The sequence below is a fragment of the Mus musculus genome, chromosome 2 (genome assembly GCF_000001635.26).
Source record: "Mus musculus strain C57BL/6J chromosome 2, GRCm38.p6 C57BL/6J".
NCBI classification, from domain to species: domain Eukaryota; kingdom Metazoa; phylum Chordata; class Mammalia; order Rodentia; family Muridae; genus Mus; species Mus musculus.
The window spans coordinates 28,608,933-28,624,128 of NC_000068.7; the positions used below are offsets into that span (position 1 = coordinate 28,608,933).

Consider the following 15,196-nt stretch of genomic DNA (forward strand, 5'->3'; position numbering starts at 1 on the left):
ATCATGGGCAAGGGATACAAGTAGCTTAGTGTCAGAGAGAGAACCTCTGGCTGGGATGACCAAGGGAGGCTTCATGGAGGAGGTGGCATTGGCATGGCCTTGTTGGTGGGCAGGACTTTAAACAGGAATGCTGAGGGCTTGGTAATGCTTGCCGTGTGCACTGTTTTCCATGGGTAACCTCACAGAATCCTGCCGATATCCCGACCAGGACAGGACTGTTGTGATTATATGTAGCCCAATGAAGTTGAACTCCAGAGAGGTTCAGCGCCCCATGTGAAGTCACACAGCTTGTCAGGCTCTACTCCTGCCAAGTTTCCTTTGCCAAACTCACAAGGCAACACTCCAGAGGGCTCTGGCGAGTCCTTAAAGCTGCAGCCAGAGACAGATAACTGCCCACGGCAGCACTAGGCCTGTTCTTCTGGACACCTGTCATGGTGCTTCTCTCTGTTAGCTCCCTGTCAAGGCCCTCAAGTCCTCAGGCAGTCCTGGGGACCTAGTAGGAGTTTTACAAACAAGGTCACATGTAAATAAACCCACCTTTATTTACATTTACATCAACTGATAGGAGCAGGCTTCTACTATCATGGCTGATTTCATAGCCTCGTGGCTCACCTCAGGAGCCTGACTCCCAGTGGGCGGATGGATGTGGTGAGAGGTGGGGGACAGAGAGCACATCTGGCCGAAGCAGAGGGGCGCCAGACCTCTAGGCCAGGGGACAACTCTGACTGTGGCAGCCAAAAAGAGAATCCCTAAAAATTCAGTCACTAGACCCAGAGAAGCAAGCAAGAGGGTTTCTCTGTGGATCCTGGCTCTTGCCTGGTTTTGCCATGTCCACGAGGGCTTTGTAGCTGTCTGTGCTCTGGCATTGAATGAGACCAGAGCATGTCTGTGACTGCCTCAGTTCAGAAAGGCCCGAACTGACTCCCACATCAGCTGTGGTCAGAGGAGGAGTGTGGCTTGGTTGAGGTCATCCAGTCTCAAAAGAAGCAGAGAGGCTCATGGGCAATGCTGCTTCCAGGAGGACTGGGATCAGGATTGGAAAGGAGAGGCTGGCCTTCAGGCGAGACACACTAAAGCAGGCGGCCAACCGTCTCACTTGAGATTGTGTTGACTCTCACGGTGACGTCGCAGGTCCACCTTGCGCTGGAAGCCCTTGGTGCACAGCTCACAGCTGAACGGCTTGAAGCCTGTGTGCTTGCGGCTGTGGGTGATGAGGTTGGAGCTCTGGCTGAAGGCTTTCCCACACACCTGGCACTTGTGGGGCTTCTCACCTGGGGAAGGGACAAACCGCAGGTGGGTTCAGGTGGCAGTGCTAGGCGTGCAGCCACCACCCTGTCACACATTCGCTACTGGGTTTTTATGGCCAACCTTAGAAAATGGTGGAAAGTAGTTAAGTGTGATGGCCACACCTTTGATCCCAGCCCTTGGGAGACAGAGGCAGATGGATCTCTGAGTTCAAGGCCAGCTTGATTTATAGAGTGAGTTCCAGGACAGCCAGGCCTACACACAGAGAAACCCTATCCCCCAAAAACAAAAAGAAAAAAAAATAACAAATAACCCTAAACCAAACCAAAACAGAACAAAACAACAACAACAAAAAAGGAAGGAAGGAAGGAAGGGAGGAAGGGAGGGAAGGAAGGGGGGGAGGGAAGGAAGGGGGGAGGAAGAAAGGAAGGAAATGCATACATCTGTAACCCTCTCATCCTGAGGGAGAGAAATTGCAAGTTAGAGGTTGAGGTCAGCCTCAACTACATATTAACTCCAAGGCTAGCCTCAGCTACCTGAGTATTTGTCTCAATAAGCAAGCAAGCACACAAACAAGCAAAATGCTTTTCTGATGGGCAACACTGTCTACTTGATGGGACTTAGGTCACCCAGGAGACACACTGCTGGGAATGTCTGTGAGGAATTTGGGGGGGGCGGGGGCTAACTGAAGGTTCATCCTAAATATGGCAGCTGGCACTGTCCCATGGGCTGGGACTGACAGAATAAAAGGGGGAGAGCAAGCTGCACACCAGCATTCCGCCCTCTCCTTCCTAAAGCAGTGTGACCAGCTGCCTCATGCTCCTACCACTGAGCAGTCCTGCCGTGATGGACTCCGTCTCAAACTGTGAGGCCCAGTGACATTTTGTCAGGCATCTATGTCACCATAATGTGTCAGGTTACTGGTACAGTCTTTCTCTAGATTTCTGGCTTTCTCAGCTGGTCCAAGCTGGCACAGGCTGGCCCTTCCTTGATTCCTTGGCTGCGCAAGGCCGCTCACTCTGTAGAGTGGACAGAGTGAGCGACAGGGGGTGGAGAATCCACGCCCACGCTGGCCTTCTGCCCTCAGGCCTTTGTTGGCTTGGCTTTCCTGCCAGTGTTTCTTTACTTTGAGTGATTGTGCAGCCCTCCAGACCCTCCTCAAGGGGGCCTCTTGGCAAATGATGGGGGAAGCCAGGCAGGCGATCCTATGGCCTTCCCTCGAACTCGGCCTGGGTGCTCACCTGTGTGGATGTAGGTGTGTTTCTTCATGTCCGACTTCTGGTGGAAGCGCTTCCCACAGAACTGGCAGGGGTAGGGCCGAGTGTCCGAGTGGATGAGCAGGTGGGTGGACAGGGTGGATGAACGCTTGAAGGCTTTGCCACACATCCGGCACTCGAAGCTTCGCTCCTGCCGGAGGAAACGAGGCCCTGGGGGGTCAGGTGCAGGTGGGGCCTCAAGGCCCGGGACAGCCAAGGTGGGCGTAGGACTGGACCCGGCTGGGACGCCCTGAGAAAGAGGACACTCCGTTGGGGTGGCCTCGAGAACAGGGGTCCAGAGAAGCAGGAAGAACCCCGCCCCATTCCTGCTTCCTCAACTGAGGACTGAGGCTTTGGGCCTGATTTGCTTCCTCTGAAATCTCTCCCTGTGCCTTTCACAGTATACTTTTCAAAATAAGCCTCAGGGTGTGTTTGGTGACTGATTGATGAAGCAACTAAGTTTTTCAGGGATTCACCAGTAACGCAGAGTGAGTTCCTCTTAGCTAGTGACATGCTGACTCAATTTAGTTAGGATAGGTTCTTGGGTAGCCCAGTTTGGCCTTGAACTTATTATGTAGGCAGTGATAACTTTGAGCTTCCACCTCCTGAGTGCTGTTCTAGGCCTGCCATTCCTGGTTCATCTGGTGTTAGGGCTTCTGTGTACTAGGCAAGCACTCTACCAGCTGAGACCCTACTCCCAGCAGCCCAGCAGCCGTATGCTTGGGGCAAGCCCATTGTTTTCCTCATCTGTGCACTGGGGCAGTTCTAGCCTGGCCTGGTTGGTCTGTGGGAGGCTTCGAAGTAGAAGACAGAGCCAGCTTCCAGCCTGTTGCCGAGGGACGGAAGGTTCGAGGGTCACCTCCCACCACCTTTCCCACCTCCCCAGGTGTTGGTAACCGGCCTGTGTGACCCAGACAGAGTGCTGGTTAGTTACCTGTTCTGCTCTGGAAAGGAATGGGTCCCAAACAGAGATGGGGTGGGGGTGGGAGGGAGGACGTGTATTTAAATTGAACTCTAAAACTCTAAGAATTGAGGATGCCTGCGGGGCCACACAGAGCATAGGATGGCTTCTCACTGACATAACCCAGCTCCCACCCCTAAATCCCCAGTTCCTTCCAACTAGATGTGAAACCATTTCAGCCAATCAGAGACCCAGTATGTTAGATGACTCAGACCCAGGGAGACAAGTCAGGGAGTCTGCTCCTCCCCCACCTTTACTCCTCCCCCACCTTTGCTCCTCCCCCACCTTTGCTCCTCCCCCACCTTTGCTCCTCCTCCACCTTTGCTCCTCCTCCACCTTTGCTCCTCCCCCACCTTTGTCCCCTTCAGCCTTTGTCAGTTACTCACCTGTGAGTGGACGTGAGTATGCTGCTCCAAGCTCACAGCGTGGCCAAAGGTTTTGCCACAGACATCACAGGCAAAGGGCCGGGTTCCGCTGTGAGAGCGGCGGACATGCACTTCTAGCCCATGAGGGGTGGAGAACACCTGGGGCAGAGCAAAGAGTCAGGTCCCTGGAAGGAGGCAGGCCTGTGGTCACCCTGGCCATGGGCCTAACTCCAGAGCAGGATAGAGCAGGAGAAGGGCACCTCAGGCGGTCCGGCTGTTCTGCTGCACATCCCAGGGAGTCGCTCACCTCTCTGTGGCAGTTTCCTATCTATAAAATGGGGCTGTGGGAGGGAACCAGAAGGCTCCTCCATGAACATCTGGAGGACGAATAACCCATGGGTAAGATCTCAGGGCTAGGGGACTGAGAGGTAGCTCAGTTGATAGAGCGCTTGTATATTACACATGAGGCCCTAGTACTGCATTAAAGCAGGCAAAACTAGCTGTGGTGGTGAATACTTGAGGAGGTGGAGGGAGAAAGATAAAGAGTTCAGGGTTATCCTTGGCTACAAAGAGAGCTCAGGTCCAGCCTGAGCTACATGAGACCTTGTCTCAAAAAAAAAAAAAAAAAAAAAAAAAAAAAGAATGCCAAAGCTATCTAGGACCACGTAGATGCTGTTTCTGATATCTCCTTGTTGTGGACTAGGGTAGGTGTTTTGCTCTCTCTATATCCCCCAAGAACTTATTCATGTCAAGCAAAGGCAAGATGCAAAGGCAAGACAGTTAGGGCTTGGTCTGAATCCAGCATGGCCTCAAGATTCCCAGCATAAGGACCACCCAAAGCCATAAATAATAGCAGGGACAGCATCCTGGAGAGAATAGATGCTGAGCTGAACGGGGCCTGCATGCCCATTGCTCACCTTGTTGCACTTGACACAGTGGTAAGTGTCCATGCCTGGAGAGTAGCGGAGGCGGAAGTCCAAGGGAGACTCTGTGCTGGGCACGAGGGGGCTGCCGTACAGCCTCACGGAGCGCTCCAGGAAGGCGGACTGCATGGTGGAGGGGGTCTGTGTGTAGCTGTGGCTGTAGGAGGAGGCCAAGGTATCCCAGGAGAAGCTGGGCTTGTAGAAAGGGGGTGACTCAGAGAGTGGTGATTCCCCATCCTGGGGTTGGGGTGTCACGAGAGGCCCCTCTGTACAAAGACATGTGAGGGTAATTTATTTTAACGATTTGCCTTCAACTCTCTATATATGTTGTACCTGTGTATACCGTGTGTGTGCGGGTGCCCTCAGAGGCTAGAAGATGGTGTTGGACTCCCCAGATGGAGCCACAGGCAACTGTAAGCTGCCTTGTGGTGCTCAGTGACCATTCCTAACTGCCACCAGTGGTCTCTCTCTCTCTTTCTCCACCTCTTCCCTTTCCTTCCCTTCCCTTCCTTTCTTTCTCTCTCTTTCTTTCTAAATAGGGTCTCTTTCTATACCCTTTGCTGTCCTAGAACTCTCTATGTAGACCAGACTGGCCTTCAACTGACAGAGATCTGCTTGCCTCTGCGTCCCAAGTGCTGGGATTAGAGGCATGAACCGGCACACCTGGTTCAGGTTATTAATTTTGAAATAAGTTGCCCGGGTGCTGTATCTCTCCTGGTGACCTCCTGTTGAGGGTTCCAGTATGCAGCCCTACTGTGTACCATTGGTGTGAGTCTTCACTGCAGTTTCAGCTCCCTCCCCTGGGGGACCACCAGGCCACTGCCCTATGGACCCCCCAGTTGCTACACACACACACACACACACACACACACACACACACACACACAAACACCCTCATTTAGAGCAAATGCCTGTCCAGAAGTGTCCAGCAGATGCTGAGAGTCCAGACAGTGTCCAGTGACTGATGCTCCCCAATATCATTATCCTAAGAAGTGCTACTCCAGAGCCTCTGTAGGTGCTACCACTTTCCTCTGTGGCACCTGCAGGGGACGTGATGACCCTGGCTGGGTACCTGGGGCTGAGGCCATCTTGGGAAGGCTCTGGTTCAGCAACATCTCCCGCTCCTGTTTGATTGTGTTCCAGTCCAAGGTCTGGCTTGGAAGCGGTGTGCTGAGAAGAGGGCTGGCACTCTGGCTATGCTCTTTTGCCACTGTGAGGAGACAAGACCCAAGAGTCACCACCAGAAGCTCTGGAATGCCCTCAGAGAGCAAGGGGTACCATATCATGGAGAGGGGACCCAGGGACACCAGCCTGCTGCTGCTGACACCTCTGTTCAGAACAGGCAGAGGTGGGGGAAACCCAGAGCACCCTGACTTCAGATCTCAACTGGAGCCATAGTCCTTTCCAGGCTCTGAGTCCGATGCTCCCTCAACTCCAAAGGCTAGAGGAGATGAGTATTTATTTCATTCATTCATTTATTCACTTGTCCATTCATTCATTCAGTGACAGTTAGATACAGAAGAAATGCCACAGCATCATCAAGACAGTGCCAAGCAGGCATGAGGTGGGCCATATAGCCTAAGCTCAGACTCACCAGGAATTACAGCAGGAGGCCAGACCAGCTCATCACCCTGTGCCCGGGGCTGGTGGTAAGTGTGTGCCTTCTTACTCTTCACTAGAAAGGACCGTGGCATTTTTCTGCGTGCACGCCACACCTGCGGGGGAGGAGGGGCAATGGGAGTGACTAAGAGTGACAAGCGCTAGTCCTTTGGATCAAAGGCACACTATCCCATGCTGGCTTGTATAACGTTCCCCAAAGTTCACATCCACCTGACACCTGTGAATATCACATCAAGTTAAGATGTGCCTGAAGATAAGATAGGCCTTGCTCCCCAGATGTCCCTCCCTACAAGAAGAGGGAAAGCTGGGCGCAGGGAGAGTGACTTGTGTATCAAAAGCAGGGAGTAGAGCCAGGCCTCTCTAGGTTCCTGCTACCAAGAGCTCAGAGAGATCCATGAACTGATTTTTTTGGAACTTCCAGAAGGAACCAAACTTATTGACGCTTTAACTTTGATCATCTGGCTCCCCCAAGAACGGTGAGTTAGTCACAGGCAGAGTACATTCATGCTTAGAAACTTGAGTCAGCCTGGACTGTTTTGGCAAAGAGAAGGAAGGGCTGGCTAGGGTCCCTGAAGCAGGCACTTGTGGACCCCAGTTAGTGCTACTTGAAGGGCTGGGGTGCAGCTCCACTGCATATGACCAATTATGGCGGTGCCTTCTTATAGTCCAGCTCTTGGAAAGTGGACACAGGAGAAGCCACAATTCGAAGTCATCCTCAGCTAATATGAGTTCAGGGCCAGACTGGTAGAAACCCTGCCTCAAACAACAAATTTTAAAAGTTGTTCTTGAGGCCAGTTCAACACACTCAAGACACCACACAATCTGAGCTTAGATTTTAGATTGATGGCTCATGAAAAAGCCAGGTGTGGTGGTGCGTGCCTTTAGTCCCAGCTCTCAGGAGGCAGGGACAGTAGAACCTCCCTGAGTTCAAGGCCAGCCTGGTCTATAGATCATGTTTCAGGCCAGCCAGGACAAACATAGAAAGACCCTGTCCCAACAAAGCAAACCAAACTAAACAACAGTACTCTCTAAAAGAGAAGCTCATGGGGGAGATTTGGGCAGACTCGCCACTTCCCCAGGCTAATTTCCTTTACTTTAAGGTGTGCTACCCAGCCTGGAAGGCTGGTGAGCATCCCAGGTTCTCACAACCCAGATGTAGCAGGGGGGTGGGGTAGGGGGTGGGGCTGTGCTTAAAGGGACTTGAGGCTAGTGAGGCAAGTAGAGACTTAATTGAAGCCTGTATTGTCCTGCAGGGGGAGCTGCTGCAGTCAGCACCTAAGCCCGCAGTCCCCTCTCCAGAAATGGTGGGGCATTTCCGTCTATTAATCATGGAAAGAGACATGAGGAGACCCAACCACTTCATCTGGACATTCGGTCTCTGTGTGGATGAAGACAGAGAGAGGTGAATGTCTATCAACTCCGGTGTTGGGCATCAACATTTAACTTCTTAGTCAGGGACTGGGAGAGAACCGGAGGCCCAAATGAGTCAAAGGGTCTGCCCAGTTCCTAAGGTGGGAAGCATGCCTACCTCGCTAGATGTCTCCTGCCCAGTCCTCTAGAACAGCATCTGATTCCTCTCCCATTAATGGTTCCTATCCCTGTCCTAGCCTGTGCAGTGTCCCATGGCCCTGGGAGACAGAGAACCCCCGTGGAGTCCTTTATCTTCCCCGCACTCCAGACTCTTCAGGCTCAGAAAGCCTGGGAGGAGTCCCAGACCCACCCATGACCAGCCACTCACTGAAGGCTACATCTGTGATATGCCCGGCAAAGGCGGGAAAACGGATTTGGCCGCCTCTGAACAACAGTGAAGGCTAGGCGATAAGACCTCAGCTCAGACCAGGGTGGGAGGCAAGATTAGGAAAGACAGCTTAGAGTTTAGCCTGTGACAAGGGCGCTTGAGTCACCTCTGTCCCAGGAGCTGAACCTAAACCAGGCAGGAGAGGCCTTAAGTCCGCTGGGGAGTAGCAGGGGTTGGGATTGTTTGCAGGGTAGCTAGAACCAGCACTCCTTGCTGTGAAGCCTATATTTAGATCAGCTAAGAGGGGGCCTGATTCAATGTCAGTCAATGCTGGGAGCAAGAAATAGCCTTGAGCATATAAGGTGCATGGCAGATGCCTAGGCTAAGCCATCACAAGGCATCTCCATCCACTAAGGAAGAGCTGAAGGGGCCAGGAGGGAGGCCAGGCTCAACCCAGCAGGTGCACTTTTAAGGATGAACCAGAGAGCTGGCATAAGTTCAAGTCTCTGAACTCTAAAATGAAGGATGGGACTTAGACTCTTTGATCTTTTCCACTGACAGATTCTTAGTTCTCTAAACAAGACATTTGGAAGGACCCCTGCTCATCCTGGTACATATAGCAGCCGAGACCTTATCTTCCTGGGCCAGCCTTCCTCTCCTGCCCCCTCCCTCCCTGGGTTTCTCCCTTCTGCCCCCCCCCCCAGTCTTCACTTGAGGGACTCTAAATCCTGAGCAGAGGGAGGGGGAGTGGATATGTCTAGGCCCAGGCCTTCCATACTCACTGCAGAGGGACAACAGTTACTCAGTGTGGTCTGTGTGCCACAGGCTATCCCAGGCCTTTCATGCCAGGTCCTCACTGAGACAGTCACTACACAGTACACCAAAGAGGAAACCAAGCCACGGTGGCTGCCCTACTCTGTGCATTGTGTCCCAGGGGGCAGGGAAGTAGGAAGTGTCCTTGGTTGCAGGTGGGGATCTCAAGGCTTAGAGAGGGTACTGACTCTGAAGTCAGGACAGAGGCAGGCCCAGGGCTACTGTCCTGTTTGGATTTGACTTCTGACTCACCCTGTATCCCCACCACACCATCTGTGCTCCTCACAGCGGCCTCTGGTATAGATGATTGTATCAAAAGCAGCTGGGCGCGAGGACAAAAGGTCTTATTCCTCTGATCCCCAAAGACCCCACACAGAGTCCCAACTAGCTTCACCTGGAACAGACTTCCTTAAAGGCAGTTTTGCCCGTGGTCCAGTTAGAGGTGACCCTAGGTCAGCTGACCCAAACCCAGAGCAACACAGGACCAGGACCTCCATCCTACATTCATGAGCACTTACTGAATGCTTTATGCTTACGTGGGAAGCAAGAGGTCCTGGGCGTCTTGCTTCCTCCAACTGGGTTGCCTTAGCTCTATCCTTTCCCTTCTAGAGCATTCTTTTCCATCAGGACAGCTGAGCCTTGGTCAGACACACACCCCCTCCCCCAAGCCTACAGCAGTAGCCAAGAGTATCCAGAGAGTTTGCTTTTGGCCCTTGTTAGCTGAGTTAAGAAAGAAAGAAAGGGGAACCAATTACCTATAATGTAGTTAATTAACAACCACTCGGTTTTGATTCACACGAACCATTCTGAGAAAGAGCTCAGGGCAGAGATTGTGAAAGGCACTCGGATTTCTTCATAAAACAGAGACAGTGATGGTATCTGGGCTCCAGCAAGAGGCCCCTTGTGCCCCTTGTCATCATCCTTCATAAACCTTCTATCCAGACTTAGTCAATGGACCCAGGCTGGAACTGCAGCCAGAGCTGCCTGGAAGGCTGGAACATCCTGCACACCCAGGTTTTGAGCACAGTGGCTTCATCAGGATTTCCTGACTCCAGGAACCTTGTGCAACCCACGGGAGATGAGTCTGATTCTGTGACCGCGTGCACCACTAACCTGGGTTTGGTTTTCCTATCTCTCAGAGGAGACCGTTGGGCTAAGAGATTTCTAAACTTCCCCTTTACTCTAAAATCCCATGTACAATCTGTTGACCTTCAGCTAAGGACTGACCTACCTTGTCTGAGACACTGGTCAGTTAGGTTCCCTTTTCAGGAGGGTTGGGCAAGACTGGGCTGATTCTCAGGGTCAGCTACAGGGGACCCTTTGGACTTCCTTATGTGTCAAGACAGAAGGGAGGGAGGCAACAAACAAGCTGCAGGGCCACGTCATGGAGTCACGGCCAGGAGCCTGGGTCACCTTAGGGAACCTAAAGTCAGTGCCTGGCAGGTGGGAAGCCCAGGGTTCAGTAGCCATTACCACCAAATAAATATATAAATAAAGTGAGCGATGACTTTCAGGCATACACCAAAGCACAGAGTTCAGAGCCCCTGACCGTCTACGTTCACAGCAGCACCATCTGCAAGAGCTGAGAGGTACAAGTGTCCATCTAGGCAGGATGGATGAGCAAGGAATATAGCCAGGCCAAAGCACACAATGTGATCCAGACATCCAACTGAAGGAAACTTCAGCATGTGTGGCACGATGCACCCCACAAACATAGGGAGCAAGATAAGCTAGCCACAGAAGGACAAATATCTAGTTGTGCAGAATAGGCAAACTCACAGGACTAGATTTGAGGCTAGCAGGGGCTGGGTGCAGGAGAACAGTTATTGGTTAATAAGGATGGGGTCTCAGTTTCACAAAAGGACACGGCCTTGGGGATTAACACACGGTTGAACAAGATGAATCTTCTCGATAGTTAATGAACAGCTCTTAAGATGTGCTCGGCCTAGGGCCAAGCATCTTGAGTCCTGGATAAGTTCGAGGAAGTCAGGATTGCTTGAGCCCATGAGTTCTGGGTCAGCCTGGTCAAAAATGGAATAAAGTGGGTCAGTGAGCTATCTCAGTGGGTGAGACACTTGCCATGCAGGCCTGATGACTTACGTTCAGTTCCCAGAACCCACGGGGCAGAAAGAGAGCAGACACTGTAAAGTAGTTCTCTGACCTCCACATGCGTGCTGTGGCATGTGAGCCCCACATCTCTCTTACACGAAAAACAAACAACAACAACAACAATACTTTTGTAGTTCTTTTGAGACACTGGCTGTTCTGGAACTCTCTATGTAGATCAGACTGGCCTCAAACTCACAGAAATCTACCTGCCTCTGGCTCCCAAATGCTAGGATTAAAGGCATGCGCCTCCATGCCTAGTTAGTGATAGTAATCTTAAATTAAAAACAGAAAGGAGCCAGGCATGGTGGCGCACGCCTTTAATCCCAGCACCAGGGAGGCAGAGGCAGGTGGATTTCTGAGTTCGAGGCCAGCCTGGTCTACAAAGTGAGTTCCAGGACATCCAGGGCTACACAGAGAAACCCTGTCTCGACCCCCCCCCCAAAAAAAAAAACAGAAAGGAGAGATTAAAAAAATAATGAAAGAAAAGAAGAAAGGACTGGGGATGTAGCTCAGGACACAGTGACAGAGGGTGGAGGCAGAAGGATCAGAAATTAAGTTTTTGTTTGTTCATTTGTTTGTTGTTTGGTTGATTTTTTTTTTGTTGTTGTTGTTGTTGTTTTTTTACTATGTAGTGAGAAAGGAGAGAAGGAAGGAGTCGGGACCAGAGTGTACGTCCCATGCCCATGCCGAAGAACACCACGTAACTCAAAAGCAAAAAAAAAAAAAAAAAAAAAGGTCAGTTCTATGGACTTGTTTTACCACAATGGAAACAAAACTGGGCAAACAGCCCCCACACTCCCCACGGCCGGCTGGGACTGACACCAGAAAGGATTCAATGCAAACGCCTTCAGACGGAGGAGTCTCCTGCTATTTCTGCCTGCGAGCAGGCTCTGTGCCCCGGTGAAGGGAGACCTGGGACCTGCACCCACCTTTTTGAAGTTCTGGGAATGGTGAGCACCACTGGGGCGATTCCATCAGACCTAAATCATCCAGAGCCACCCAACTCCCCGAGGGACTTTCTACAGGTTGACCCCCAAATCAAAATGTTACCCCTCTCCTGATGGAGGGCTTTGCAGACTTGGAAGAGCACAGGTGGATAGGCACAGCTCTGCCAGTACCCAGGCTGTCCAACTCCACAGCTAGGGTGACTTGGCTTTCCCCACAGTAGTCTCATAAAAATGCTGGCTTTCCCAGGACCCAGTCACAGACCACAGCATCCATCCGTGGGCATCTCTGCAATGAGCCCTGTTTTCTAAGAAAACCACAACTCAAACTCACCTTTTCCTCTAGGTGAGAAGAGCTACAGATGCTCAAGGAGCCAAGAGCCTTTGGCAGTGCCTCCCCTCCATCATCCTGTGGTCTGCCTCACCTTGTCATTTCCCTTCAGTAAATTCCCAAGGAAAGGGTGTCTGACTCCCCTCCCCGGTGCTTCCAGGAACTTTTGAGAGGGTCATCAGAGCTACCAATCCCTTCTGAGATCCTGGCACAGGGCAGCTCTAGCCCAGGGGGACACCAATTTGGGCTCCTCTGGTGCCCCTAGAAAAGTGCTCTGTGTGTGTGTGTGTGTGTGTGTGTGTGTGTGTGTGTGTGTGTGTGTGTGAAGGGGGGGATTGACTTTGTGTATCTGGGTGAAGCCTAGCCCCCTACAATGAAGTTTCACAGAATTCGCAGGAGGAAAGCTCGGTGTTTGCGCTATCTTGGGGTATCGGGACTGGTCCATGTTCCTTCCTTCTTCTCTCCCCTGGTGATGAGCACTGCATCCAGAAGAGAGACTACCACAGTATTCTTCCTCTCACCTTAAAGGGAAGCAGACACCCTCCCTGCCTTGGGCACCCAGGACGAACTTTTCAGCGGAGCCCAGCCAGCACGGGTCTGGCAGCACTCACCGTCAGGGAGCTGTCCCTCTTCTGAGTTCTGCCCGAGAGCCACGAACCTCCACACTGTCCCTGGGGACTGCTCTCGGCTCGGTCAACGTTATGAGTCTCTGCACAGACAGACACTTCTCCTTTTCGTTTCTGTGTTTCCCGCCCCCCTTCTGTTCCCCTCCCTGATTTTCAATCTGATTATTTGTGTCAAAATCTGGCGGCTGCAGCGTCAGCCAATGACCAGAGCGCGAAAGTGCAGCCACATTTGCTTATCAAAACTTCACAGAAGCTTCTAACCCACTGGAAATTTCTCCAGAAACTTTCAGTAGCATTTGGGTGAAAGAGAGTGGCTAACTTATTAAAATGTAAAAGTCTAGCATTGACTTACAGTCCCTCATCCTTGCTTTAGATTTTATTTCTTTCCCTTCCTTCTTTCCCTCCCTTCCCCCTCTTCCCCTTTTCTCTTCTTTCCCCATCCATCTTCCTTTTCTTCCCCCTCTCCTTCCTCTCCTCCTCCTCTCTCCTCTTTTTCTCCCTTCTTCCTCTTGCTTCTCCTCTCCTAGATTCCACCATCACACACTTTCTCGCTGAGGCATTAGAGGGGCCCCTGTGTTTAAAGCTCTTGGATCCTGGGCCAGTACAGATCACTCTTAACCAACAGGATTCTGTCTCCCACTGAGCTCATTCTTAAAAAAAAAAAAAAATGGAGTTTCCCCCAGACAACCACAGACCAGCAGAACCACAAATAGACAGAGTAGAAGAACAACAAAAAAAGCAAGGTAGTGAATTTGGGGGCCTTGGAACCTGTACCTGGCAAAGTTCAAGTACAGATTGAATACCCAAGTACCACGGCCGGCGTGTGCTGCCATCTAGTGGCAGCATGAGAGACAGAGAGGTCAATGGGGGCCCCTCTGGGTACCCAGGCCAGCGCAGGGCATTTCACCCCATTTGAGCAGAGCCCCATTCCCTGGTCCCCACTTTCTTTTCCCTGCTCTGCCCCTTGGCCTCCTCCCGTTTGGGGATGACTGATTTATTCCAGGAAGTTTTGCATACAGAGAGAACTCCACCAAACAGCACTGTTAGCTGATTTGCATGCTCTTGCAGCCAGGACTGGAGAGATTACATTTCCCCCATAAAGAAAACAAACACGGGACAGGAAGCCCCGATTGAAACTGCAAGTCCAATGTTCAAAGTGTAGAGAAAAGAGATGTTTCGTTTGAGGCCTTTCTGCTGAGGGGGCTAACCCTGTGGCAGCGGCCGGAGGTCACAACAGACTCCCCAAGGGGACACAGGTCCAGACTGGTGGCCACAGATAGGAGACAGCTACACCCAGCCCTTGTTCTCTCTCTCTCTCTCTCTCTCTCTCTCTCTCTTTCGAGACAGGGTTTCTCTGTGTAGCCTTGATTGTCCTGGAACTCCCTCTATAGAACAGGCTGGCCTCGAACTCAGAAATTCGCCTGCCTCTACCTCCCAAGTGCTGGGATTAAAGGTGTGCGCCACCACACCCAGCCTTGTTCTCTCTTTATAAAACGTCTTGAGTATTCTTTGGGTGGTACACGTTACCAGCCAGCACTCGGTGAGAACTGAGTCACTATGCAGAAAACTTAATAGACCATACGTGGGACATTTTTAAACTGTTCCCTGACAGGGACCAGCCCTCATTTCTTGTCACATACACTTACACTTGACTGTCTTTCCTGCTGAGCCATGTCTCATTCAAATCCTCCTCTGTGGACATCTTTAATGGTTTTACACCCACTTCCCTCCCCATAACCTTCCCAAAGCTTTGGCTTTCTAAATGCACAATTGTTAGGCTGAGCTCTGGCCTCAAGCTGCTGTGTAGCACAACCAGTTCAACGGTGGCTCTGAAGCTGGCGCCACAGGGGGTGAGGCTCTGCCACTGAAGGATCCCAGGCCCGGGTGTCTTTTAGGCTAAGACTCCCACATTTTGTCCTTGGCATGACCAGGACACAGCCCCTTCATGCCAGGACCCCCACTTGGCATGACAGTCCTATACAGCCCTGACCCAAACCACCTTAGGTGGCCTCTGGAGCCAACACTGCTTCTGTAAGTGGTCAGTTTTGGAGGCCGTGCCTTCATTTCGTCCTTAAGGGATGGATGCCTCCAGAGATGTGGACACTCATTCACTTATTCAACAGCACTCCATGGATCTGTTTTTTTAAAAAAGATTTATTTATATTATATTTATTATTATATCTAAGTACACTGTTGCTGTCTTCAGAAGAGGGCATCGGATCTCATTACAGATGGTTGTGAGCCACCATGTGGTTGCTGGGATTT

General features: G+C 51.5%; 1 protein-coding gene and 1 long non-coding RNA gene across 3 annotated transcripts; one reads left to right on the forward strand and one right to left on the reverse strand.

The window, feature by feature from the left end:
- Window positions 1-517: 517 nt before the first annotated feature.
- Window positions 518-13,050, reverse strand: Gfi1b (growth factor independent 1B). 2 transcript variants are annotated; one of them, NM_008114.3, is made up of 7 exons: window positions 12,917-13,050; window positions 6,345-6,465; window positions 5,823-5,960; window positions 4,745-5,016; window positions 3,849-3,986; window positions 2,487-2,652; window positions 518-1,271 (listed from the first exon to the last, which is right to left on the reverse strand). In NM_008114.3, exons 2-7 carry the CDS (start codon window positions 6,442-6,444, stop codon window positions 1,093-1,095), a joined length of 993 nt encoding a protein of 330 aa, NP_032140.1. In that variant the 5' UTR covers window positions 6,445-6,465; window positions 12,917-13,050; the 3' UTR covers window positions 518-1,092. The 2 variants fall into 2 exon arrangements, with proteins under 2 accessions (NP_032140.1, NP_001153878.1); NM_001160406.1 differs by having other exon boundaries at window positions 2,487-2,751.
- Gm52548 lies at window positions 10,738-13,271 on the forward strand. Its single transcript, XR_003954006.1, has 2 exons — window positions 10,738-11,980; window positions 12,321-13,271. It is a non-coding gene; the product is annotated as a predicted gene, 52548 (long non-coding RNA).
- The last annotated feature ends 1,925 nt before the right edge of the window (window positions 13,272-15,196 follow it).